The sequence below is a fragment of the Lutjanus erythropterus genome, chromosome 11 (genome assembly GCF_056507025.1).
Source record: "Lutjanus erythropterus isolate fLutEry1 chromosome 11, fLutEry1.hap2, whole genome shotgun sequence".
In the NCBI taxonomy this organism is placed as follows: Eukaryota; Metazoa; Chordata; class Actinopteri; order Lutjaniformes; family Lutjanidae; genus Lutjanus; species Lutjanus erythropterus.
In genome coordinates, this window is record NC_139327.1 from 40,623,416 (window position 1) to 40,651,005 (window position 27,590).

At 42.7% G+C, this 27,590-nt stretch overlaps 5 protein-coding genes across 5 annotated transcripts; all 5 read left to right on the top strand.

Annotated features, from left to right (window-relative positions):
• The first annotated feature begins 258 nt into the window (after positions 1–258).
• LOC146319594 (odorant receptor 131-2-like) lies at positions 259–1,215 on the top strand. Its single transcript, XM_084730162.1, has one exon. It carries the CDS (start codon positions 259–261, stop codon positions 1,213–1,215), a length of 957 nt encoding a protein of 318 aa, XP_084586288.1.
• Positions 1,216–8,443: 7,228 nt separating this feature from the next.
• On the top strand, positions 8,444–9,403 carry LOC146319595 (odorant receptor 131-2-like). Its single transcript, XM_084730156.1, has one exon. It carries the CDS (start codon positions 8,444–8,446, stop codon positions 9,401–9,403), a length of 960 nt encoding a protein of 319 aa, XP_084586282.1.
• A 4,766-nt stretch (positions 9,404–14,169) lies between these two features.
• Positions 14,170–15,129, top strand: LOC146319596 (odorant receptor 131-2-like). The gene has a single exon (XM_084730160.1). The coding sequence runs from the start codon at positions 14,170–14,172 to the stop codon at positions 15,127–15,129; it is 960 nt and encodes a 319-aa protein (XP_084586286.1).
• Positions 15,130–17,991: 2,862 nt separating this feature from the next.
• LOC146319597 (odorant receptor 131-2-like) lies at positions 17,992–18,948 on the top strand. Its single transcript, XM_084730163.1, has one exon. It carries the CDS (start codon positions 17,992–17,994, stop codon positions 18,946–18,948), a length of 957 nt encoding a protein of 318 aa, XP_084586289.1.
• A 6,846-nt stretch (positions 18,949–25,794) lies between these two features.
• Positions 25,795–26,754, top strand: LOC146319598 (odorant receptor 131-2-like). The gene has a single exon (XM_084730158.1). The coding sequence runs from the start codon at positions 25,795–25,797 to the stop codon at positions 26,752–26,754; it is 960 nt and encodes a 319-aa protein (XP_084586284.1).
• Positions 26,755–27,590: the final 836 nt, after the last annotated feature.

Here is a 27,590-nt window from a genome sequence, read left to right on the forward strand (position 1 = left end):
TGACCTGTGAGGGCAGACAAACCCTGCAGACCAGCTCTGCCTACATGGAAACAAACCAGGTCTCTACCCTGCAGACTGTCTGCACAGAGAAAATGAATGTGGGTGATTTCAGATTTTGCATTTAAACTCAACAGGAAACTAAAGATGTCATGTTTTCACTGCTGCGTGTGTGCAAACTGCATAAAAAAAATTGTGCTTTTGTGCTTCAATTACATCAACAGGTTTTTGTTTATCTTTGCTCTTAAATTCTTCTCTAATATGTTGTTTGCAAATCAGTCTCAGACTAACAATACTGATGGATTTCAGTACTGGCAGATTCTAGAAATTGTGTTGTTTTCTACTCCAAATACACTACCATGCTGTCTGTTCCTCTTCATTAATGTCACCATGTTATTCACCCTGAGGAGTAAATCTGTGTTTCGGGAGACCTCCCGTTACATTCTGCTGTTTAACCTCCTTTTTGCAGACACTCTACTGCTGGCACTCAGTCAGTTACTGTACCTACTGGCTGTGTGTAGAGTAAGACTGACGTATCCTGTGTGTGGTTTTCTCACAATGCTCACCATTCTTAACGATGTGATCTCCCCTCTCACACTGGTGGTGATGTCTGTGGAGAGATATGTAGCTGTGTGCTACCCACTGAGACACGCTGCCATCATCACCATCAGGAACACAGCAGTGGCTGTCATTGTGGTTTGGGCCTTCAGTTTACTAAATATCTTTATTCGAGTTGTTTTGTTGTTAGATTTTCCATTTGAAGACCTGGAGAGCCTGCAGATGACAGATCCTTGCTCTGACATAGCCATGTTTCTTAATCCACTGTCTGATCATTATGACAAAGCCTACACTTGTTTTGTGTTTGTATCAGCTGGTGTTGCAGTGAGTTGCTCCTATATTGGTGTGATGGTAGCAGCCAGATCAGCCTCCACAGACAAAGCTTCTGCTCATAAGGCTCGAAACACACTGCTGCTACATCTGGTGCAGCTGGGACTCACTCTCTCCTCAACTATGCACGCTTCTATTGTTTTATCACTCTCAACAATACTGCAAAGATTAGTAATTGTACGCATGAAAAGAATTTTCTATGTGTTTATTTTTATCCTCCCCAGATGTCTGAGTTCTCTCATCTATGGTCTCAGAGACCAGACCATCAGACCTGTCCTCATGTACCATCTCTGCTGTCGACTGAAACTCAGTCGTTACAACAAGGGGTGAAGTCTGATAAAATGCAGTGAATGATCCAAGCATCATTTTCAAGCATGAATATTGATTTAGAACAAAATTCAATGTGTTTATTTTAAAAAGCTTCTCACACCTGCTCCACCATTCAGTCTGCTTCCAGGTTGTAAACCAGACCAGCTCTGCCCTTCAGCCTGGCCTCCTGGTCAGACTCCAAACCAGACTCTTGACCATTTCTAACAGCTTAAAAGTGACGTGGTGTAGTTTGACTATTTATGAAGCACAGAGTATAAATTAACACCCAATTCTGTATGTTTTCAGGTTTAACTTTAGTTATTCCATTTTATTTTGAAAGGTTTTTGCTTTTGTGTATTTGTGTACTTTACTTCCTGTCTTTGTCCTTTACCTGCCGATTTTCTCCGTCATCTGTGTTTGATTTGTGTATTTAGTCTGTGTGTTTTCCCTGTTTGACTTGTCAGTTTGTCTCCCTCTGTTCACCATTGCCACGTTTTTGCCTTTACTGCTTTGGTCCCGGTGTTTTGGTCAACACTCCGGGTTGGGTTTGTCATTTTTGGACTAGCCTTGTCACCGGCCTCCTGCTCAGCCCTCCTGCCTTTTCTGCAGACCAGCCATAGGACTTCCACCGTGCTGTCCAGACGCCTGTCTCCTGGTCTTCAGACACAAGAAACCTATCAAGCAGACCACCCTGACCTGCAGCCAAACTCTTTTATTTTGTAACAGTCTGTCTATGTTTACTTTACTTCCTGTCTTTCTCTTTTTCTTTACGATACTGCTGTTTTTAACCCCTTCTGATTAGTTTCCTGTGTTTCTACTTCCTGTGTTTTCCTCCTGTCTTTGCCAGTGTTACCTTATGGTTTTGGACTTTTGGTTACTCTGGATTTCTTCATCATCTGATTGTGACCTGTGCCTGCCTCAGCCTCCATAAGCCTTTGTATTTTGACTCTGCTTTGATTAAATCTTTGAATTGTAACTATTTTGTCTGAAGTCTGCATTTCGACTCCATTCAATTGTTTTTCCTGTTTTCCCCGCTGGACGTGTGACACCAGTGCCGTGGTGCTCACAAGCACTGGATGCTGCACTTTGACCGGCTTCCAAAAAGTTGGCCACTTGGAAGACAGAGGGTTGTTTCAGACAGAAGATGAACTGAGGGGCTGCATTAAGGGACAGTGTCAAATAAATACATAGTTACAATGTAAAATGTAAATGTGTGTAAAGGTGCATGTGCCTTATCTACCATTCGGAACAGTTGTATAAAAATATGAAGCTGTGATCTGTAGAAAATATTTGATGAATAGAAATACAAGAACAGATGTAAGAATTCTTCACAAAAAATATGAATATGCTACAATCATATGTAATGGTGTAAAAAATGTTGTATGTATTGCACAGTGAGTTTTTGCACCAGTTGTTGTGAGTTCAGGTCAGTATTGCACATATGAATTATTGTATGATAGCCAGTCGTGCACAGTTTAAGTGTTGCTTAACACTCTGTCTGATACCCAGTGTTGCAGGTGCATGTACTGCAGTCTGTCAGTCAGGTAGTCCACAATCCAGGACACGAGGGGGGCGTCCACCTGCATTGCTGTCAACTTGTCACCCAGTAGAGCCAGATGGATGTTGTTGAACACACTGAAGAAGTCAAAAACACTTGACCCCGACAATACTCACCGGCTTGTCCAAGTGGGCATAGACATGGTTGAGCAGGTAGATGATGGCGTCCTCAAGTCCAAGTCAGGGCTCATAGGCAAACTGGAGGAGGTCCAAGAGTGGCTTGACCATGGGCCAGAGCTGCTCCAGGACAAGTCTCTCCAGGGTCTTCATGATGCGGGAGGTCAATGCCACATGTCTGTGGTCGACCCGCCACTGGGACGTGGCGTCTTCATCACAGGAACGAGGCAGTACTTCTTCCACAGCATGGGGACCATCTGAAGACTTAGGCTCACGATGAAGACATAATTAAGTACCCCACATAGCTGGGGAGGCACAGGCTTTGAGCATCCTGGGGTTGACACCATCAGGGCCCATAGTCTTGCTTGAGTGGAGTCTCATGAGCTCATGAGTGGTTCCACCTTTGTCGTTGACCTTCAGAGCAGCGCTGCTTATGTCACCATCGTCCACAGTGATCCCAACTACATGGCAGCCCTCCAGATCATCCTCCAGTGTGGTTCCATCTCTTGAAGAAAAAGATTCTCTGACGTCCAAAAACTCTGGCTGGTTCAAGATCAGTTTTGTTCACTACACAGTAAAGACAGCCTCACTACATGGTGGCATGATACAGCTGACTGTTTGTAGTAGGCTTGTGTGTCGTGTTTATTTACAGTTTACAGGAAATAACATAAAGACCAGATTGCTAATTTTCAGGAAGGCAGGGACAGAAGCTTCCTGAACCAAAATGCATACTGGGTGTGAACCCAGTGGGAGAGCGCCTGAGAGATACAATGTGAAAGTCTGTGGCTTTGTGATACAACTTGGGTCCTTCTTGATCAACAGAAAGTCATCACGTAATTACTAAGACTAAATGGGGAGAGTGTTTGGGGTCGGGTAAGGTATGGTTTCATGTGGGTTCATTTGCAGAGATATGTTATTTCATGTAAAAACACTGACTATCAACAGAGCCAAGCATTCAAATAAGAATATACAAAAAACATACCAAGAGAAGAATTAAGCTAGAAAAAAATAAAATACCCCTCAGACCTGCCTAGAGCTGCCTTTCCACAGCAAAAGTTGTTTCTTTGCTGTCTGGCTGGCAGTTTCCACAGTGGCAGCCCCCACATTTTGGCTCACATGCTGTGTCGATGCTGTCCCATCTCCACCACTCAAGTCCTGACTGGTAGCTGCTGTTCTTGGCTCTTGAAGTTGGATGTTGGCTTGACTGTTTTGGTGGAGGTTACACTGGGACCCAACTGAGTTCATCATATTTTACAGCAGCTGCTCTCATTGGTCATGCAAAATGTGTTTTGGACATATGGGCTGACACAGTAAGCTCCTCAAAGAGCTCAGGATGCGTTCCTCCAATTGTCTTCCCAGTGGTCCGTCTCACAGAATGAGGTCCCTGACAGCTTTGATCCTCTGAAGCATGAGCTGGCCATCTCTGTGACTTATGAGCAGGTGTATTTCTCTGGGTCTCACAAGTTCACATCTGGGAAGAATTTATGGAGCTGCTTTGGTGTCACATGCTTGTGGATGTCAGCAATGTTGTTCGATCCATAACAAACCAAATGGGGTGATTTGAAGGTGCCTTTGGGAGTCTTTACTCTGATTTTTAGGAGATATCGCCTTGTCTCCACATGGACCTTTATCCCTCCAACTCCATGGACAAGTGTGATTTCTTTACTTCTGAGGTTCAGCCTGCTTGCAGCCCTTGTGGGTTATATAATTGGTATCTGAAGCCAATTAATAGCACCCTTTTAACCACCATTACAATAAACCCCTTCCTTTCACAGACATTATTAAACTTTTAAACATTCAGTAAAGTAAAACTAGCCAAATGTTATTCAAGGGTTAACAATGGAGCCATGTGTTGCTAGGTGACCGACCCTGTGGCTAAGCTAACGATTGCAAACAATGGCACTGAGCAGCAAACAGTCTTCAAGTCCTGCCTCTCTGTTTTTGTTGTTGTCTCCAGTTGCACAGGTCCAGTGTGAGTTTGAACCAGGCCACCACCAGCCTCTCACTGTGGTGGCGTCTGCACCGGCACTGTCAGTCTTCTCTTTCACACTGAGGCTGTGCGCCACCTTTAAGGGTCCAGGCTGCACACAGGGCAAAAAGTTGACTGGATTTCACTCAAACGATGAAAGAGCTTTTCCTTTTTCTTCCATCTTTTAGCCTCCACGATTATGGGGATCATAGTTTGATTTGACACAACAAATAGCTTCTGGGTTACCTTAAGGGGTCTGAGGCTTCCTCTGCATTAACTCGTGGGTATACACTATGGTGACAAATATTTAGGGAAAAGTCCCAGGGCATGTTGGGTGGACGGGGGAAAGGGACTCAGACAGCAAAGCCTCTCTGATAATGACGGTTTTGCACCAGCGCTCATTAACATACAGACACACACTTCCGCCCTGTGATTTGCCAGTGACACCGGCATCCCAGTCGAGGCAGACAGGCTCACCAAACCTAGCAACTGACAGTTCCACATTCAAGTCTCTATCCGAAAGCCATGTTTCAATAAAGGCCAATAAGCATGCATCACTGAATTCGTGCTAAAATTGCTTCACTGCAGAAGAAAGTCTTTGCTATCCTGAATCTGTGCTGGGTGATCATGCAGGATTATTTATAGTATTTATGGTAACCCCACAAAAGATAATCCTCAAATGTGTACCATGATCCACCATCAACAAACATCTATTCTTTTACAAGTGTATGCGTGTTATATATTGTCAACCCACACTACACTTTAAGTTAATCCGTTAATATCATAGCTGTATGCATACCTTATTTCATGGCTCTGAGAAATTGTGATGAGCATTTTTTTACATTTTACAGACTAAATAATTAATGGATTGATTGCAAAAATAATCTGCAGATTAATTGATGACAAAAGTAATTGTTAGTCAGAGTCCCAGTCTGTGATAAAATTACTTTATTACTGTATACTTTTATTTATTTATTTATTTATTCATTTATTTTTTGCTCCCAAATCTTGCTTTGCATTTTTCAGTTCATTTTCTAGAGTGATTGTGATAATTGAACTTGAGGACATGGTATCTACACTCCTGTGCATAATGAATGTTTGGGAGAGGTAGCTCTGTCCCTGGCACACAAAAGCCCTGGCTAAGGATCTTAATGGACTTTCTCAGCACTCAATGCCTGAATGTCAGTCTGCCTTTCAGTCTGGTAGCCTCCTATGGGAACCTCAATCTGCTAACTTCCCACATGTTAGCCACTGGCTTGCTAGCCCCCGGTCCATTGACCAGTTGGCTAGCACAGAACCAGCAGTTACCTGTCTGATCCTGCTCTGGAGCCATTGTCTAGGAAGGCTTCCAGAAGGAAGCATGGCTTCTGTCAATGTGCTGCCCAGCTGCCCAGTGTCCCAGAGACTCAGCTGCCCTGCAACCTGGAGGTTCTGCTACCCAATACTCCAGCCCACATATCTTCAGCCCCTGGGTCAACCAACACCACATCTGTTTCTGAGTCACCCTTCATTTCTCCAGTCCAATCCAGGCCGCAGCCTTCTCTGCTTTCTTTTTTGGTCAGACCATAGCCATCTCCTGTCCAGGATGGGCCACAGCCATTTGCGGTTCCTCTTTCAGTGGCCTGTAGCCATTTTGTGTCAAGGCTGGGCCACAGCTCTGTCTCCCAGCTAGGTTGCTGCCATTTCCAGGCCTCTCGCAGCTGGTCTGCCACAACCATATCCAGCCCTGACACCGGCCTCCTGACCAGCTCTCCTGCCACCGGACTCCAGTTATGCACTCTACCTGGAGTCTCCAGTCCTGTTCTCCAGACTTCAGAAGGCTGTCCAGCAGCCCATCCCCACTTGAAGCAGAATCTGCCGATGCTAGCTTCCTTTCCTGTGCTCCAGCCACGTCACTGGCCTCCAGAGCGGTCCTGCCTTCAGGAGGGATAAAGAGCATTTCTACCGTAGTTAGCAGAGGAGTCTTGCTTTTGTTGCTGACCTTCAAAGGTGTTTCACCTTTATTACCGGTGTCCAGTGGTGTTTCCCCTTCATTTCTAACCTCCAGAAGGGTTCCACCTTTGTTGCCAGCCTCCAGAGAGGTTCCTCCTTCCCCAGGGGCCTCCAGAGGGGTGCATCTATGTCACTGGTCTCCATGTCAGTCTCCTGAGTGGCTCCAGCTGTCTGGTCATCCTTCTGCCCTCCCTCCAGACGTGCTCCAGTGTTGTCTTTATAAAAGCAAATAGAGCCTCAGCTGCCCAGCATCCCTGAGACTCAGCTATTCAGTTTCCCTGCCAATCACCTGTACATACTGAGCTGCAGCCATCTCCTCTTCCGTCTGGTCCGTAGACGTCCCTGTTTCTGGCTGTGCCACAGCTATCTGCTGGTCCTCCCTGTTCGTGAGGTGCAGTTGTCTCCTTATCATGAGAAAACATAAGCCTAACCCTAACCATAATCCCAACCCAGACAGACAAACAAGGAAAAGAACAAGCTCAGCTCAGATTCCATCCTGATCATCTCAAATTTCTCACTGCAAAAAAGAAAACTCTGCATTGTAATTCAGCTTTAGTCTAAACCATAGCCTGTAGGCCAAAACGCACTAAAAACTGCAATTCATATGTAAATTTAAGATTCTATGACACACTGATGGCTTCAGATTTAAATTGCCCTCACCAAAGAACCAACAGTATTTTAGGAAAAGGTTGCTCTTCATATGTCTCTACTTATTTCTTCACTATTATTATTAATGTTAATAGTAGTTTACTTCTATTGTCCTCTGAGGGGAAAAATCCTCACCGTTTTGCAGCTCAGACTATATAAAACGTCTAAACTGTGCACGCTATTCATGCTTTTGTATTAAAACAGCAGGATAATTTGCATCAGTTTCACTCAGTTTACATCAGTGAAGACGTTTTAGACCACAGCAGACAGCAAACTGAACACCAACACACACCGAGGAGATGCAGTAGGAGAGGACAGTTCATCAACAGGACAGCTCAAAATGGTGTGGGTGAACTGAATGTATGTATAAAGGGCCAGTATAAGATAATTAAAGAATGATGAATCATTCAAAGCTACACAAGTTGAGCTGTAGAATAAAATGTAAAGCTGCAAATAAACATGATAGGTTTCCTATAAATCGGTAAGAGTCTGCTGAAAGCCAGTATATAAATAAAATTTCCATGAAGACACAATTTTTACTTAAAAAATTACAATATTCTTTCCACCCCTGTTCAAAATTGCAATTCTTATAATTACTGTGAGTTGGGTATGTGCTGTTTGTCATGAATATGATGAAGTGGATCAGATTATTGAGGCCGTGGAGAACGAGACATTACATCAGCCATTTTTTAAAATCATATTAACATGAAACACAAGGGAGAAAGAGCTCATAAATGACATGCAAGAGCAGACAAACCCTGCAGACCAGCTCTGCCTACATGGAAACAAGCCAGGCCTCTACCCTGCAGACTGTCTGCACAGAGAAAATGAATGTGGATGATTTTGTGTTTTGCATGTGACCATAACAGGTATTTGTACTATAAAGATCTCCTCACTATTCTAGGAACGCAAACTGGGCTTCAGTGACATCAACAAGTTAATATTCATTTTTATAATTTTTCTATGATGTTGTATGCAAATCAGTCTCAGATTCTCATCATCTCTACTGAACAGCAGTATCGGGGATTTCTGGAAAGAGTGTTGTTTTCTATGCTGATTGGAATGCCATGCTGTCTGTTCCTCTTCATTAATGTCACCATGTTATTCACCCTGAGGAGTAAATCTGTGTTTCGGGAGACCTCCCGTTACATTCTGCTGTTTAACCTCCTTTTTGCAGACACTCTACTGCTGGCACTCAGTCAGTTACTGTACATAATGGCTACTTGTAGAATATTTCTGACGTATCCTGTGTGTGGTTTTCTCACAATGCTGTCCAGCCTCACAAATGACATCTCCCCTCTCACACTGGTGGTGATGTCTGTGGAGAGATATGTAGCTGTGTGCTACCCACTGAGACACGCTGCCATCATCACCATCAGGAACACAGCAGTGGCTGTCATTGTGGTTTGGGCCTTCAGTTTACTACATGTCCTCATTCGAGTTGTTTTGTTGTTAGATTTTCCATTTGAAGACCTGGAGAGCCTGCAGATGACAGATGTTTGCTCTATCGTGGCCATGATTCTTAATCCACTGTCTGATCATTATGACAAAGCCTACACTTGTTTTGTGTTTGTATCAGCTGGTGTTGCAGTGAGTTGCTCCTATATTGGTGTGATGGTAGCAGCCAGATCAGCCTCCACAGACAAAGCTTCTGCTCATAAGGCTCGAAACACACTGCTGCTACATCTGGTGCAGCTGGGACTCACTCTCTCCTCAACTATGCACACTTCTATTGTTGTATCACTCTCAACAATACTGCAAAGATTAGTAATGGTACGAATCAAGAGTATTTTCTATGTGTTTATTTATATCCTCCCCAGATGTCTGAGTTCTCTCATCTATGGTCTCAGAGACCAGACCATCAGACCTGTCCTCATGTACCATCTCTGCTGTCGACTGAAACTCAGTCATCATAATCAGGGCTGAGGTCTCACAAATTACAGTGAATCATTCAAGCATCATTTTCAGGGACAAATATTCATTTTGAAGAAGTGATTATATAAAAATGTGGAAGTCACACCATGAAAGACAATCCACAAGTGTTGTGTATTTTCAGTACTTTGGACTGATGGCTGGATAAAGGAACAAATTCAAAGATGTGTCAAGGAAATTGTGATGAGCACTTTTTTACATTCTACAGACTAAATAATATATGGATTCATTGTGAAAATGATCAATAATGAAAATAATTGTTAGTCACAGTCCTCGCCCTCCTTTTCTCTCTGTGTTAATGCACTACATGGTTATATGTACATTTTGCTGCTGCAGTGCAGAAAAGCAAATAATATAAAATACAGTTAGAAATCTAAACTAAGTTTAAAAATGTTGCAGCGGATATGTTAGGCCAAGAGAAAACTGTGTGACCTGAATAATGTGGGAAATTATACTGAGAGCACACAGTATGTAAAGTATAATCACCTGCACGTGAGTCAACTTCTTTCACATCACTAAAAGAAAAATGTATTTTTTAAATTTCTGTTATAAAATATGCGTTCATATTTCTAAAGATAATTTATTTTTCAACAGGAGTCAGTGTGACTTTATTTGACCACAGAATATGGTGAACTCAATATAAAAGATATCAAATTAAATTATGACTAATAGTTCGGCCTTCCAACTCTGACAGGATGCACTCTTTAGACTCGACAGGATGTGCTGTTCAATGTCTCGAGAAACTAAATTCTGCTGTTTTTTATTAATTGGGCCATTTCTTGGCAGTGCTTTGGTTTCGGTGGCCTCTTCAGTGATGCACCACACCAACATCATCACCATTTTAAAGAGATACTTCACCAACTTTTCAACCAGTTTTGTATCACTGTAATGTGGGTTGAACATGCAAATAAAAAAGCATAAACAAGAAAAGTTAATACACTCGCATAATTTACCATACTTCATGTACTCTAACATACCCCATAATAAAGTGAAATGAAACTTTGGACCAATTATATCCCACCTTTTTAATGTGTGGCATAAAGTCCCAAAGCTTGCAAAAATCATTAAGACATTCTTTCGTCCATCTCCAATCTTTTATAATTATTCTCTTTTGATAGATGGGAAGCCATTTTTTTTTTTCCTAAGGTGGGGTGACAAGGCTGTTCATTCTCTCCATGACATTGTAGGACAACAAAGTCTCTGTGAATTCCAAGATTTACAAAAGTCCTATAACCCCTGAGCACTTCCTTTTTTTGGTTTAAAGTTGGGTGCAGCAATGCAGGCTCACGGTGTCCCATTGGGCTTGACTTGGATACCCATCCTCTTCATCTGATACTTTATTCTAAAGGTAAAAACAATGGTATTGTCTCAAACCTTTATAAATTTCCAAGGCCTCATACAAACCTTCGCCACTAGTAGACTTTGGAAGAAAGATATTATTACTCAGTCAGATCTGGTTTGGCACATTGTATGGTCAAATGTATCCCTGTCATTGAGAAATCCAAACCATCAAATGATTCATTATAAAGTTATTCAAAGATATGATGTCACACCTCAAAGATTACAACACATGAAACTTAGAACTAATCAATATTGCGACTTTTGCACAGACTTCATTAAGTATACCTGTTCAACTAGTTGTCAGCACAAATATCTAATCAACCAATCACATGGCAGCAACTCATGCATTTAGCCATGTGGACATGATCAAGACGACCTGCTTAAGTTCAAACTGAGCATCAGAGTGGAGAAGAAAAGTGATTAAAGTGACTCTAAACATGGCATGGTTGTTGGTGTCACACAGGCTGCTCTGAATATTTCAGAAACTGCTGATCTACTGGAATTTTCACTCACAACAATCTCTAGGGTTCAAAGAGAACCATCCGAAAAAGAGAAAATATCCAGTCAGCTGCAGTTCTCTGGGAGAAAATGCCTTGTTGATGTCAGAGGTCAGAGGAGAATGGACAGACTGGTTTGACATGACAGAAAGGCAACAGTAACTCAAATAAACACTCGTTACAACCAAGGTACGCAGAAGACCATCTCTGAACACACAACATGTCAAACCTTGAAGCAGATGTACTACAGTAGCAGAAGATCACACCGGGTGCCACTACTGTCAGCTAAGAACAGGAAACTGAGGCTACAATTCACACAGGCTCAGCAAAACTGGATAATAGAAGATTGGAAAAACTTGGCGTGGTCTGATGAGTCTTGATTTCTGCTGCGACATTCAGGTGGTCGGGTCAGACTGTGGGGTAAACAACATGAGAGCATGGATCCATCCTGCCTTGTATCAACGGTTCAGGCTGCTGCTGGTGGTGTCGTGGTGTGGGGGATATTTTCTCGGCTCACATGGGCTCCTTATTACCATCTGAGCATCATTTAAACCTCACAGCCTACCTGAGTATTGTTGCTGACCATGTCCATCCCTCTATGACCACAGTGTACACATCTTTCTGATGGCTACTTCTGGCAGGAAAACACAAGATGTCACAAAGCTCAAATCATCTCAGACTGGTTTCTTGACCATAACAATGAGTTCACTGTACTCCAGTGGCCTCCACAGTCACCAGATCTCTGTTCAACAGAACACCTTTGGGATGTGGTAGAACGGGAGATTTAGATCATGGATGTGCAACTGACAAATCTGCAGCAACTGCGTGATGCTATCATGTCAAGATGAACCAAAATCCCTGAGGAATGTTTCCAGCACCTTGTTGAATCTATGCTGTGAAGAATTAATGCAGTTCTGAAGGCAAAACAGGGTCCAGCCCGCTATGAGCAAGGTGTACCTAATGACGTGGCCAGTGAGTGTATACTTTATGTATACTCATGGCTTTCTCTGTGGGTATCATCATGGATGATGGAGGAAATTGGCTTAAGTATTTAATTCCTTTGCTCTTGACTGCTGCTGGTTTACGTCTATGATGGTCATTGGATTCCTGGCTGGCAAATGGGTGGCTCCAGCCAGTCTTTATGAAAGCAATTTGAGCCTCTGATGCCTAGCATCCCTGAGACTCTGCTGTCCAGCTTCCCTGCCGACACCTCTCTAGTCCCCATGTTGACTGACACTAAGAGAACTCCTGAGCCATCCAACGTCTCTTCAGCCCCTGGATCATTCGAAATTACATTTGTTCCTGTGTCCCCCTGCAACTCACCTGCTTCTGAGTCTGGAACACCTGTTCCTGTTAAGATGCGTCCAACTCCTGTTGCAGCTGTGCCACAGCCATCTCCTGCTCCTCCTGGGCTGCAGTTGTCCCTGGTTCCTGTGGTGCTGCAGTCTTCAGGGCCTGTACCGCAATCATCTCCTGATCTTTCCAAGCTGCAACAGGCTTTATTTCATAGTAACCACAGCCTCCTGACTCCCTGTTACCATCAGCTCATCTGCCAGGATTCCCATTGCCTGCCTTCAGCACTGCAGCCATGTCACTGGTCTCCTGCTTGGCATCCAAGCCACTAGACTGTCCCTGCACTCCAGAAGCAAATCTCCGGTCCTATTCCATTTTCTCTGCTACACCCTGGCCATCGGCCTCCACACCAGTGCTACCCTATCCTTCAGCCCCCAGAGTGGGTCAGCCTTAGCCACCAGCCTCTGGACCGATTCCATGTATGTTGCCTGTCTCCAGGTCATCCTCCAGAGTAGCTCTACCTGTTTGACGGTCCACAAGCCTGTTCTCCACAACAGCTCTGCCTGTGTTTCCAGCATCCAGGCCGTTGTCCTTCAAAGCTCTGTCCTTTCAGCCCAACCTCCTGGTTACCTTCCAGACCTTCTCTGCTCCTCTATCACTACAACAGGCCACCCACCTGAGGTTCCCTTCTTGGACTCTCTGAGAGCCATTCCTTGAAGGAGGGGTACTGTTATGTTTTTGTTTCTTTGTTTTTGGCCTTTTCTGACCTTATTGATTACCATTTTTATTTACCTTTCTCTGGCTAGTTCCTTGTGTATTTGGACCCTTTGTTTTTCTCCTTTCGAGTGTCCTTGTGGCGTTGGACTTTCATCTGGACTTTTTAGATTTTGGATTTCTTGCTTGGACTCGATTTGTTCACCATCTGATTGTGATCTAAGTGTGCCAATCCTCTCTAACCTTTTTATTTAAATCTTTAAACTGTACTTACTCTGTCTCAGGTCTGAATTTTGGGTCCATTCACTTTACCACACTTAACATGTGCAACGCTGCAGTCCTCACAAGCACCAGGTGCCCATCGACCAGCTTGTTGGAAGCTGTCTATTCAGATGAAAGTGGGTCAAAGTGAGGATGAACTGAGTGGCTGCTGTATGAGATAAGTAAGGATGTTTTTGAACCATGAATCATGCAAAACAAAGTGGAGTTGCAGAATGAAAATGTGATGCTGCAAATGAACATAATAGGTCCCCTTTAAAATGGCAAGAGTCTACTTAAAGCAAGTAGGTAAAAAAAATTCTATAAAGTAACAATGCTTTATTTTACTTGAAGAGTTCTAGTACTTTGTCTATCGCTGTATGTGCTGTTTGTCACGAATATGATGACGTGGATCAGATTATTGAGGCCGTGGAGAACGAGACATTACATCAGCCATTTTTAGAAATCATGTTAACATGAAACACAAGGGAGAAAGAGCTCATAAATGACCTGTGAGGGCAGACAAACCCTGCAGACCAGCTCTGCCTACATGGAAACAAGCCATGCCTCTACCCTGCAGACTGTCTGCACAGAGAAAATGAATGTGGATGATTTTGTGTTTTGCATGTGACCATAACAGGTATTTGTACTACAACAATGTTGTATGCAAATCAGTCTCAGATTCTCATCATCTCTACTGAACAGCAGTATCGGGGATTTCTGGAAAGAGTGTTGTTTTCTATGCTGATTGGAATGCCATGCTGTCTGTTCCTCTTCATTAATGTCACCATGTTATTCACCCTGAGGAGTAAATCTGTGTTTCGGGAGACCTCCCGTTACATTCTTCTGTTTAACCTCCTTTTTGCAGACACTCTACTGCTGGCACTCAGTCAGTTACTGTACATAATGGCTACTTGTAGAATATTTCTGACGTATCCTGTGTGTGGTTTTCTCACAATGCTGTCCAGCCTCACAAATGACATCTCCCCTCTCACACTGGTGGTGATGTCTGTGGAGAGATATGTAGCTGTGTGCTACCCACTGAGACACGCTGCCATCATCACCATCAGGAACACAGCAGTGGCTGTCATTGTGGTTTGGGCCTTCAGTTCACTAAATATCTTCATTCGAGTTGTTTTGTTGTTAGATTTTCCATTTGAAGACCTGGAGAGCCTGCAGATGACAGAGTTTTGCTCTGACATAGTCATGTTGCTTAATCCACTGTCTGATCATTATGACAAAGCCTACACTTGTTTTGTGTTTGTATCAGCTGGTGTTGCAGTGAGTTGCTCCTATATTGGTGTGATGGTAGCAGCCAGATCAGCCTCCACAGACAAAGCTTCAGCTCATAAGGCTCGAAACACACTGCTGCTACATCTGGTGCAGCTGGGACTCACTCTCTCCTCAACTATGCACGCTTCTATTGTTGTATCACTCTCAACAATACTGCAAAGATTAGTAATGGTACGAATCAAGAGTATTTTCTATGTGTTTATTTATATCCTCCCCAGATGTCTGAGTTCTCTCATCTATGGTCTCAGAGACCAGACCATCAGACCTGTCCTCATGTACCATCTCTGCTGTCGACTGAAACTCAGTCATCATAATCAGGGCTGAGGTCTCACAAATTACAGTGAATCATTCAAGCATCATTTTCAGGGACAAATATTCATTTGGAACAAAACTCAATGTCTATTTGTTAAAATATGCTAACATATGAGAAAAGGTGTATTTCCTGACGGTATTTATGTCCCACTGTAAAGTACATGTTCAGTGATTATTATCACTGTATATTAGTAAAATAAGTAACTGGCATAGTAACAGCAGGACTATATTATTTCCCTGAATTATTTATGATTGTCCAAGTTAACCCACAGGTGAATGTTGTTTGTACAATGGAAAGAATATAATCTTTGTATTTGTACATTATTTCTGGCCCATTTTACTGTATTCAAACATATTTTACCCCACTGCATTAGACTCCCCAGCCCTGTTGTTTAAAACCTTCTTTTCAGCAGCACATGGTAGATAAACCAGTAAATCATTTAAAAAGGGATCATACATATCACACTTTGTTTGTTATAGTTGACAATAATGTATCCAAAAACTGAATGTGTAAAATAAAGTACATTACTTTATGAAATTTCAAAGAAATATTTCTCTACAACGTGTGTGTAACACTGACACTCACAAGCCAAAGGAAAACTCATACAGTATGTAGTATCATAATCATTCAGACCTGCACACAATGATTCAACAACTATCAGGTTTTTAAAAGCTTGTTCATATTTCTAAAGATAATTCATTTTGCAGCAGGAGGTAATATGACTTTATCTGATCACAGGCCATGGTGAACTTCAAGCATCACTGATATAAAATGAAATTATGTCTAATAGTTTGACCTTTTCTTAAAGGATGCACGCTTCAGACCTGACAGGATTTACTGTGTAATGTCTTGAGAAACTAAATTCTGCTCCTTTTGATTTTTGGGACATTTCTGGTCAGTGCTTCTGATGAAGGATCTTCCAATTGCTTAAATGCATCTGAAGGAGACGAGGAGCGAGGAGAGAGGATACACACGAGTATCCTACGAGGAAGGAAGGAGGAGTGATGATGATTGGACAGTTTTGATGACTTTCATCATCAGGACCCATGCAGGGAAATCAAATTCTGACTGACAGAAGTTTCTGCAGCACTTTAATGATTCTGTATATTTATATCACACACTTTTTAAAGGACTGATGAGGGAAATTCCAGCGGTGGTGTGCTTACTTTATAGTGTCCTGTACAGGGATGGACAGATAATAAAAGAGTTAAAAGGAATATTAAATGCTTAAACCTAACATCAGAAAGAATACTACTACTAATCAGCCATTTTAAACAGTTTACAGACCTCAATAAATGCTGACAGGTGTTGAAATTCTTCTTAAATAAGTGTTTGTGTGGACATTCGTACCAGTCAGTTCGACAGCTGATTCAGCTGTTATCAGCTCGTCATCAGTAACTGTTGTCACTTCAGACTGATGCTAAAAGGAGCCGAGGATTTTTCATTTCACAAGTTTGTCTCCTCTGTCCTTGCGTCTCTTCCTTGCATCTCTGTCTCTCTCATGTCCTCACTGGAGCTAAGATACGAGTAGAGGAAGGAAATAGAGTAGAGGAGACAAATTTACCGAATTAACTCTTCAAATGGAAAAGCTAACATGGATTCAAATGTAAAGCAATGCCCAATTAACATTTCTAGAAATTATAATACCAAATAAGTTACCCATCCCCCCCCCCCCCCAGACCTAAACTGTCCGAAGCACAGGGAAGAAAAAAAACAGAAAGGAGGAAGAGGAAAACGTGAGAAAGAAAGAGGTAAAGTAAAGATACAGTAGTGAAACGAAGCATCAGTTGTACTGCGTCAGTTATTTAGCACAGTGTACTGTTAAGTTGATCACTTGATTAGGGGGTTGGGGGTCAGGGGTTAAAGGTCCTTCATCATGTCTGTGTTGAATTAACCTCTTGTTTTTGTCTTTTTCCTGCCCTGTTACATTATTGCTTTGGTTTACTCTTTCCTGATTCTTTCCCTGTCTGTTCACTCACTGTGTTTTCCTCCATTCATTACTGTTTGGTCTTTCATCTGTAGTTTTTGGACTTGACCTATATCTACCTGACCCTTCAAAGGGCTTTTGTATCTTGACATTATTTTCATTGAATCTTTGAAGTGCATCCATGACCTAAAATCTACATTTTGGGCCCATTGAGGTATTTCTCCTTGTTACCCCACTTGACACTTTAACTGCCCCTCAGGTGGCTTCAGCAAAGAAAGTGTGTTGTTTCAGAGGATGAACTCAGGGGATGTATGAAGGGCCTGTAAAAGATAAATAAGGATGTTTTTGAACTATGAATCATGCAAAACTGCACTACTGGAGTCACAGAATAAAAATATAAAGCTGGAAATGAGTACAATAGGTCTTCTTTAAAGCAGAGTCTGCTTGAAACCAGTCTGTGAATTGAATTTCTTTGAAATGACAGTACTTTAACTTGAGTAAAATATCATAAATATTTCCATTCCTGTTCTTAAGTGCATTCCTCATAATTACTGTAAGTTCAGTATTTGCTGCTTCATCATGAATCAGATTATTGTAAAGGTGGTGGTGGTTCAGAGATTACATCACTCATGAATATTTTTTGATCACATGAACATGACACACAAGTGTGTGTGAGGACAGTTATTAAATGACCTGTGAGGGCAGACAAACCCTGCAGACCAGCTCTGCCTACATGGAAACAAACCAGGTCTCTACCCTGCAGACTGTCTGCACAGAGAAAATGAATGTGGGTGATTTCAGATTTTGCATTTAAACTCAACAGGAAACTAAAGATGTCATGTTTTCACTGCTGCGTGTGTGCAAACTGCATAAAAAAACTGTGCTTTTGTGCTTCAATTACATCAACAGGTTTTTGTTTGTCTTTGCTCTTAAATTCTTCTCTAATATGTTGTTTGCAAATCAGTCTCAGACTAACAATACTGATGGATTTCAGTACTGGCAGATTCTAGAAATTGTGTTGTTTTCTACTCCAAATACACTACCATGCTGTCTGTTCCTCTTCATTAATGTCACCATGTTATTCACCCTGAGGAGTAAATCTGTGTTTCGGGAGACCTCCCGTTACATTCTTCTGTTTAACCTCCTTTTTGCAGACACTCTACTGCTGGCACTCAGTCAGTTACTGTACCTACTGGCTGTGTGTAGAGTAAGACTGACGTATCCTGTGTGTGGTTTTCTCACAATGCTCACCAGTTTCAGTAATAACATCTCCCCTCTCACACTGGTGGTGATGTCTGTGGAGAGATATGTAGCTGTGTGCTACCCACTGAGACACGCTGCCATCATCACCATCAGGAACACAGCAGTGGCTGTCATTGTGGTTTGGGCCTTCAGTTTACTAAATATCTTTATTCGAGTTGTTTTGTTGTTAGATTTTCCATTTGAAGACCTGGAGAGCCTGCAGATGACAGATCCTTGCTCTGACATAGCCATGTTTCTTAATCCACTGTCTGATCATTATGACAAAGCCTACACTTGTTTTGTGTTTGTATCAGCTGGTGTTGCAGTGAGTTGCTCCTATATTGGTGTGATGGTAGCAGCCAGATCAGCCTCCACAGACAAAGCTTCTGCTCATAAGGCTCGAAACACACTGCTGCTACATCTGGTGCAGCTGGGACTCACTCTCTCCTCAACTATGCACGCTTCTATTGTTGTATCACTCTCAACAATACTGCAAAGATTAGTAATTGTACGCATGAAAAGAATTTTCTATGTGTTTATTTTTATCCTCCCCAGATGTCTGAGTTCTCTCATCTATGGTCTCAGAGACCAGACCATCAGACCTGTCCTCATGTACCATCTCTGCTGTCGACTGAAACTCAGTCGTTACAACAAGGGGTGAAGTCTGATAAAATGCAGTGAATGATCCAAGCATCATTTTCAAGCATGAATATTGATTTAGAACAAAATTCAATGTGTTTATTTTAAAAAGCTTCTCACACCTGCTCCACCATTCAGTCTGCTTCCAGGTTGTAAACCAGACCAGCTCTGCCCTTCAGCCTGGCCTCCTGGTCAGACTCCAAACCAGACTCTTGACCATTTCTAACAGCTTAAAAGTGACGTGGTGTAGTTTGACTATTTATGAAGCACAGAGTATAAATTAACACCCAATTCTGTACGTTTTCAGGTTTAACTTTAGTTATTCCATTTTATTTTGAAAGGTTTTTGCTTTTGTGTATTTGTGTACTTTACTTCCTGTCTTTGTCCTTTACCTGCCGATTTTCTCCGTCATCTGTGTTTGATTTGTGTATTTAGTCTGTGTGTTTTCCCTGTTTGACTTGTCAGTTTGTCTCCCTCTGTTCACCATTGTCACGTTTTTGCCTTTACTGCTTTGGTCCCGGTGTTTTGGTCAACACTCCGGGTTGGGTTTGTCATTTTTGGACTAGCCTTGTCACCGGCCTCCTGCTCAGCCCTCCTGCCTTTTCTGCAGACCAGCCATAGGACTTCCACCGTGCTGTCCAGACGCCTGTCTCCTGGTCTTCAGACACAAGAAACCTATCAAGCAGACCACCCTGACCTGCAGCCAAACTCTTTTATTTTGTAACAGTCTGTCTATGTTTACTTTACTTCCTGTCTTTCTCTTTTTCTTTACGATACTGCTGTTTTTAACCCCTTCTGATGAGTTTCCTGTGTTTCTACTTCCTGTGTTTTCCTCCTGTCTTTGCCAGTGTTACCTTATGGTTTTGGACTTTTGGTTACTCTGGATTTCTTCATCATCTGATTGTGACCTGTGCCTGCCTCAGCCTCCATAAGCCTTTGTATTTTGACTCTGCTTTGATTAAATCTTTGAATTGTAACTATTTTGTCTGAAGTCTGCATTTCGACTCCATTCAATTGTTTTTCCTGTTTTCCCCGCTGGACGTGTGACACCAGTGCCGTGGTGCTCACAAGCACTGGATGCTGCACTTTGACCGGCTTCCAAAAAGTTGGCCACTTGGAAGACAGAGGGTTGTTTCAGACAGAGGATGAACTGAGGGGCTGCATTAAGGGACAGTGTCAAATAAATACATAGTTACAATGTAAAATGTAAATGTGTGTAAAGGTGCATGTGCCTCATCTACCATTCGGAACAGTTGTATAAAAATATGAAGCTGTGATCTGTAGAAAATATTTGATGAATAGAAATACAAGAACAGATGTAAGAATTCTTCACAAAAAATATGAATATGCTACAATCATATGTAATGGTGTAAAAAATGTTGTATGTATTGCACAGTGAGTTTTTGCACCAGTTGTTGTGAGTTCAGGTCAGTATTGCACATATGAATTATTGTATGATAGCCAGTCGTGCACAGTTTAAGTGTTGCTTAACACTCTGTCTGATACCCAGTGTTGCAGGTGCATGTACTGCAGTCTGTCAGTCAGGTAGTCCACAATCCAGGACACGAGGGGGGCGTCCACCTGCATTGCTGTCAACTTGTCACCCAGTAGAGCCAGATGGATGTTGTTGAACACACTGAAGAAGTCAAAAACACTTGACCCCGACAATACTCACCGGCTTGTCCAAGTGGGCATAGACATGGTTGAGCAGGTAGATGATGGCGTCCTCAAGTCCAAGTCAGGGCTCATAGGCAAACTGGAGGAGGTCCAAGAGTGGCTTGACCATGGGCCAGAGCTGCTCCAGGACAAGTCTCTCCAGGGTCTTCATGATGCGGGAGGTCAATGCCACATGTCTGTGGTCGACCCGCCACTGGGACGTGGCGTCTTCATCACAGGAACGAGGCAGTACTTCTTCCACAGCATGGGGACCATCTGAAGACTTAGGCTCACGATGAAGACATAATTAAGTACCCCACATAGCTGGGGAGGCACAGGCTTTGAGCATCCTGGGGTTGACACCATCAGGGCCCATAGTCTTGCTTGAGTGGAGTCTCATGAGCTCATGAGTGGTTCCACCTTTGTCGTTGACCTTCAGAGCAGCGCTGCTTATGTCACCATCGTCCACAGTGATCCCAACTACATGGCAGCCCTCCAGATCATCCTCCAGTGTGGTTCCATCTCTTGAAGAAAAAGATTCTCTGACGTCCAAAAACTCTGGCTGGTTCAAGATCAGTTTTGTTCACTACACAGTAAAGACAGCCTCACTACATGGTGGCATGATACAGCTGACTGTTTGTAGTAGGCTTGTGTGTCGTGTTTATTTACAGTTTACAGGAAATAACATAAAGACCAGATTGCTAATTTTCAGGAAGGCAGGGACAGAAGCTTCCTGAACCAAAATGCATACTGGGTGTGAACCCAGTGGGAGAGCGCCTGAGAGATACAATGTGAAAGTCTGTGGCTTTGTGATACAACTTGGGTCCTTCTTGATCAACAGAAAGTCATCACTATTGTAATTACTAAGACTAAATGGGGAGAGTGTTTGGGGTCGGGTAAGGTATGGTTTCATGTGGGTTCATTTGCAGAGATATGTTATTTCATGTAAAAACACTGACTATCAACAGAGCCAAGCATTCAAATAAGAATATACAAAAAACATACCAAGAGAAGAATTAAGCTAGAAAAAATTAAATACCCCTCAGACCTGCCTAGAGCTGCCTTTCCACAGCAAAAGTTGTTTCTTTGCTGTCTGGCTGGCAGTTTCCACAGTGGCAGCCCCCACATTTTGGCTCACATGCTGTGTCGATGCTGTCCCATCTCCACCACTCAAGTCCTGACTGGTAGCTGCTGTTCTTGGCTCTTGAAGTTGGATGTTGGCTTGACTGTTTTGGTGGAGGTTACACTGGGACCCGACTGAGTTCATCATATTTTACAGCAGCTGCTCTCATTGGTCATGCAAAATGTGTTTTGGACATATGGGCTGACACAGTAAGCTCCTCAAAGAGCTCAGGATGCGTTCCTCCAATTGTCTTCCCAGTGGTCCGTCTCACAGAATGAGGTCCCTGACAGCTTTGATCCTCTGAAGCATGAGCTGGCCATCTCTGTGACTTATGAGCAGGTGTATTTCTCTGGGTCTCACAAGTTCACATCTGGGAAGAATTTATGGAGCTGCTTTGGTGTCACATGCTTGTGGATGTCAGCAATGTTGTTCGATCCATAACAAACCAAATGGGGTGATTTGAAGGTGCCTTTGGGAGTCTTTACTCTGATTTTTAGGAGATATCGCCTTGTCTCCACATGGACCTTTATCCCTCCAACTCCATGGACAAGTGTGATTTCTTTACTTCTGAGGTTCAGCCTGCTTGCAGCCCTTGTGGGTTATATAATTGGTATCTGAAGCCAATTAATAGCACCCTTTTAACCACCATTACAATAAACCCCTTCCTTTCACAGACATTATTAAACTTTTAAACATTCAGTAAAGTAAAACTAGCCAAATGTTATTCAAGGGTTAACAATGGAGCCATGTGTTGCTAGGTGACCGACCCTGTGGCTAAGCTAACGATTGCAAACAATGGCACTGAGCAGCAAACAGTCTTCAAGTCCTGCCTCTCTGTTTTTGTTGTTGTCTCCAGTTGCACAGGTCCAGTGTGAGTTTGAACCAGGCCACCACCAGCCTCTCACTGTGGTGGCGTCTGCACCGGCACTGTCAGTCTTCTCTTTCACACTGAGGCTGTGCGCCACCTTTAAGGGTCCAGGCTGCACACAGGGCAAAAAGTTGACTGGATTTCACTCAAACGATGAAAGAGCTTTTCCTTTTTCTTCCATCTTTTAGCCTCCACGATTATGGGGATCATAGTTTGATTTGACACAACAAATAGCTTCTGGGTTACCTTAAGGGGTCTGAGGCTTCCTCTACAGATAATCCACAAGATAATCCACAAATGTGTACCATGATCCACCATCAACAAACATCTATTCTTTTACAAGTGTATGCGTGTTATATATTGTCAACCCACACTACACTTTAAGTTAATCCGTTAATATCATAGCTGTATGCATACCTTATTTCATGGCTCTGAGAAATTGTGATGAGCATTTTTTACATTTTACAGACTAAATAATTAATGGATTGATTGCAAAAATAATCTGCAGATTAATTGATGACAAAAGTAATTGTTAGTCAGAGTCCCAGTCTGTGATAAAATTACTTTATTACTGTATACTTTTATTTATTTATTTATTTATTTATTGTTTGCTCCCAAATCTTGCTTTGCATTTTTCAGTTCATTTTCTAGAGTGATTGTGATAATTGAACTTGAGGACATGGTATCTACACTCCTGTGCATAATGAATGTTTGGGAGAGGTAGCTCTGTCCCTGGCACACAAAAGCCCTGGCTAAGGATCTTAATGGACTTTCTCAGCACTCAATGCCTGAATGTCAGTCTGCCTTTCAGTCTGGTAGCCTCCTATGGGAACCTCAATCTGCTAACTTCCCACATGTTAGCCACTGGCTTGCTAGCCCCCGGTCCATTGACCAGTTGGCTAGCACAGAACCAGCAGTTACCTGTCTGATCCTGCTCTGGAGCCATTGTCTAGGAAGGCTTCCAGAAGGAAGCATGGCTTCTGTCAATGTGCTGCCCAGCTGCCCAGTGTCCCAGAGACTCAGCTGCCCTGCAACCTGGAGGTTCTGCTACCCAATACTCCAGCCCACATATCTTCAGCCCCTGGGTCAACCAACACCACATCTGTTTCTGAGTCACCCTTCATTTCTCCAGTCCAATCCAGGCCGCAGCCTTCTCTGCTTTCTTTTTTGGTCAGACCATAGCCATCTCCTGTCCAGGATGGGCCACAGCCATTTGCGGTTCCTCTTTCAGTGGCCTGTAGCCATTTTGTGTCAAGGCTGGGCCACAGCTCTGTCTCCCAGCTAGGTTGCTGCCATTTCCAGGCCTCTCGCAGCTGGTCTGCCACAACCATATCCAGCCCTGACACCGGCCTCCTGACCAGCTCTCCTGCCACCGGACTCCAGTTATGCACTCTACCTGGAGTCTCCAGTCCTGTTCTCCAGACTTCAGAAGGCTGTCCAGCAGCCCATCCCCACTTGAAGCAGAATCTGCCGATGCTAGCTTCCTTTCCTGTGCTCCAGCCACGTCACTGGCCTCCAGAGCGGTCCTGCCTTCAGGAGGGATAAAGAGCATTTCTACCGTAGTTAGCAGAGGAGTCTTGCTTTTGTTGCTGACCTTCAAAGGTGTTTCACCTTTATTACCGGTGTCCAGTGGTGTTTCCCCTTCATTTCTAACCTCCAGAAGGGTTCCACCTTTGTTGCCAGCCTCCAGAGAGGTTCCTCCTTCCCCAGGGGCCTCCAGAGGGGTGCATCTATGTCACTGGTCTCCATGTCAGTCTCCTGAGTGGCTCCAGCTGTCTGGTCATCCTTCTGCCCTCCCTCCAGACGTGCTCCAGTGTTGTCTTTATAAAAGCAAATAGAGCCTCAGCTGCCCAGCATCCCTGAGACTCAGCTATTCAGTTTCCCTGCCAATCACCTGTACATACTGAGCTGCAGCCATCTCCTCTTCCGTCTGGTCCGTAGACGTCCCTGTTTCTGGCTGTGCCACAGCTATCTGCTGGTCCTCCCTGTTCGTGAGGTGCAGTTGTCTCCTTATCATGAGAAAACATAAGCCTAACCCTAACCATAATCCCAACCCAGACAGACAAACAAGGAAAAGAACAAGCTCAGCTCAGATTTCATCCTGCTCATCTCAAATTTCTCACTGCAAAAAAGAAAACTCTGCATTGTAATTCAGCTTTAGTCTAAACCATAGCCTGTAGGCCAAAACGCACTAAAAACTGCAATTCATATGTAAATTGAAGCTTCTATGACACACTGATGGCTTCAGATTTAAATTGCCCTCACCAAAGAACCAACAGTATTTTAGGAAAAGGTTGCTCTTCATATGTCTCTACTTATTTCTTCACTATTATTATTAATGTTAATAGTAGTTTACTTCTATTGTCCTCTGAGGGGAAAAATCCTCACCGTTTTGCAGCTCAGACTATATAAAACGTCTAAACTGTGCACGCTATTCATGCTTTTGTATTAAAACAGCAGGATAATTTGCATCAGTTTCACTCAGTTTACATCAGTGAAGACGTTTTAGACCACAGCAGACAGCAAACTGAACACCAACACACACATGAAGGAGATGCAGTAGGAGAGGACAGTTCATCAACAGGACAGCTCAAAGTGGTGTGGGTGAACTGAATGTATGTATAAAGGGCCAGTATAAGATAATTAAAGAATGATGAATCATTCAAAGCTACACAAGTTGAGCTGTAGAATAAAATGTAAAGCTGCAAATAAACATGATAGGTTTCCTATAAATCGGTAAGAGTCTGCTGAAAGCCAGTATATAAATAAAATTTCCATGAAGACACAATTTTTACTTAAAAAATTACAATATTCTTTCCACCCCTGTTCAAAATTGCAATTCTTATAATTAATGTGAGTTGGGTATGTGCTGTTTGTCATGAATATGATGAAGTGGATCAGATTATTGAGGCCGTGGAGAACGAGACATTACATCAGCCATTTTTAGAAATCATGTTAACATGAAACACAAGGGAGAAAGAGCTCATAAATGACATGCAAGAGCAGACAAACCCTGCAGACCAGCTCTGCCTACATGGAAACAAGCCAGGCCTCTACCCTGCAGACTGTCTGCACAGAGAAAATGAATGTGGATGATTTTGTGTTTTGCATGTGACCATAACAGGTATTTGTACTATAAAGATCTCCTCACTATTCTAGGAACGCAAACTGGGCTTCAGTGACATCAACAAGTTAATATTCATTTTTATAATTTTTCTATGATGTTGTATGCAAATCAGTCTCAGATTCTCATCATCTCTACTGAACAGCAGTATCGGGGATTTCTGGAAAGAGTGTTGTTTTCTATGCTGATTGGAATGCCATGCTGTCTGTTCCTCTTCATTAATGTCACCATGTTATTCACCCTGAGGAGTAAATCTGTGTTTCGGGAGACCTCCCGTTACATTCTGCTGTTTAACCTCCTTTTTGCAGACACTCTACTGCTGGCACTCAGTCAGTTACTGTACATAATGGCTACTTGTAGAATATTTCTGACGTATCCTGTGTGTGGTTTTCTCACAATGCTCTCCAGCCTCACAAATAACATCTCCCCTCTCACACTGGTGGTGATGTCTGTGGAGAGATATGTAGCTGTGTGCTACCCACTGAGACACGCTGCCATCATCACCATCAGGAACACAGCAGTGGCTGTCATTGTGGTTTGGGCCTTCAGTTTACTACATGTCCTCATTCGAGTTGTTTTGTTGTTAGATTTTCCATTTGAAGACCTGGAGAGCCTGCAGATGACAGATGTTTGCTCTATCGTGGCCATGATTCTTAATCCACTGTCTGATCATTATGACAAAGCCTACACTTGTTTTGTGTTTGTATCAGCTGGTGTTGCAGTGAGTTGCTCCTATATTGGTGTGATGGTAGCAGCCAGATCAGCCTCCACAGACAAAGCTTCAGATCATAAGGCTCGAAACACACTGCTGCTACATCTGGTGCAGCTGGGACTCACTCTCTCCTCAACTATGCACACTTCTATTGTTGTATCACTCTCAACAATACTGCAAAGATTAGTAATGGTACGAATCAAGAGTATTTTCTATGTGTTTATTTATATCCTCCCCAGATGTCTGAGTTCTCTCATCTATGGTCTCAGAGACCAGACCATCAGACCTGTCCTCATGTACCATCTCTGCTGTCGACTGAAACTCAGTCATCATAATCAGGGCTGAGGTCTCACAAATTACAGTGAATCATTCAAGCATCATTTTCAGGGACAAATATTCATTTTGAAGAAGTGATTATTTAAAAATGTGGAAGTCACACCATGAAAGACAATCCACAAGTGTTGTGTATTTTCAGTACTTTGGACTGATGGCTGGATAAAGGAACAAATTCAAAGATGTGTCAAGGAAATTGTGATGAGCACTTTTTTACATTCTACAGACTAAATAATATATGGATTCATTGTGAAAATGATCAATAATGAAAATAATTGTTAGTCACAGTCCTCGCCCTCCTTTTCTCTCTGTGTTAATGCACTACATGGTTATATGTACATTTTGCTGCTGCAGTGCAGAAAAGCAAATAATATAAAATACAGTTAGAAATCTAAACTAAGTTTAAAAATGTTGCAGCGGATATGTTAGGCCAAGAGAAAACTGTGTGACCTGAATAATGTGGGAAATTATACTGAGAGCACACAGTATGTAAAGTATAATCACCTGCACGTGAGTCAACTTCTTTCACATCACTAAAAGAAAAATGTATTTTTTAAATTTCTGTTATAAAATATGCGTTCATATTTCTAAAGATAATTTATTTTTCAACAGGAGTCAGTGTGACTTTATTTGACCACAGAATATGGTGAACTCAATATAAAAGATATCAAATTAAATTATGACTAATAGTTCGGCCTTCCAACTCTGACAGGATGCACTCTTTAGACTCGACAGGATGTGCTGTTCAATGTCTCGAGAAACTAAATTCTGCTGTTTTTTATTAATTGGGCCATTTCTTGGCAGTGCTTTGGTTTCGGTGGCCTCTTCAGTGATGCACCACACCAACA

Bases quoted from the DNA above. Each gene is read 5' to 3' on its own strand.
- LOC146319594 (XM_084730162.1), top strand. From the start codon at position 259: ATGTTGTTTGCAAATCAGTCTCAGACTAACAATACTGATGGATTTCAG.
- LOC146319595 (XM_084730156.1), top strand. From the start codon at position 8,444: ATGTTGTATGCAAATCAGTCTCAGATTCTCATCATCTCTACTGAACAG.
- LOC146319596 (XM_084730160.1), top strand. From the start codon at position 14,170: ATGTTGTATGCAAATCAGTCTCAGATTCTCATCATCTCTACTGAACAG.
- LOC146319597 (XM_084730163.1), top strand. From the start codon at position 17,992: ATGTTGTTTGCAAATCAGTCTCAGACTAACAATACTGATGGATTTCAG.
- LOC146319598 (XM_084730158.1), top strand. From the start codon at position 25,795: ATGTTGTATGCAAATCAGTCTCAGATTCTCATCATCTCTACTGAACAG.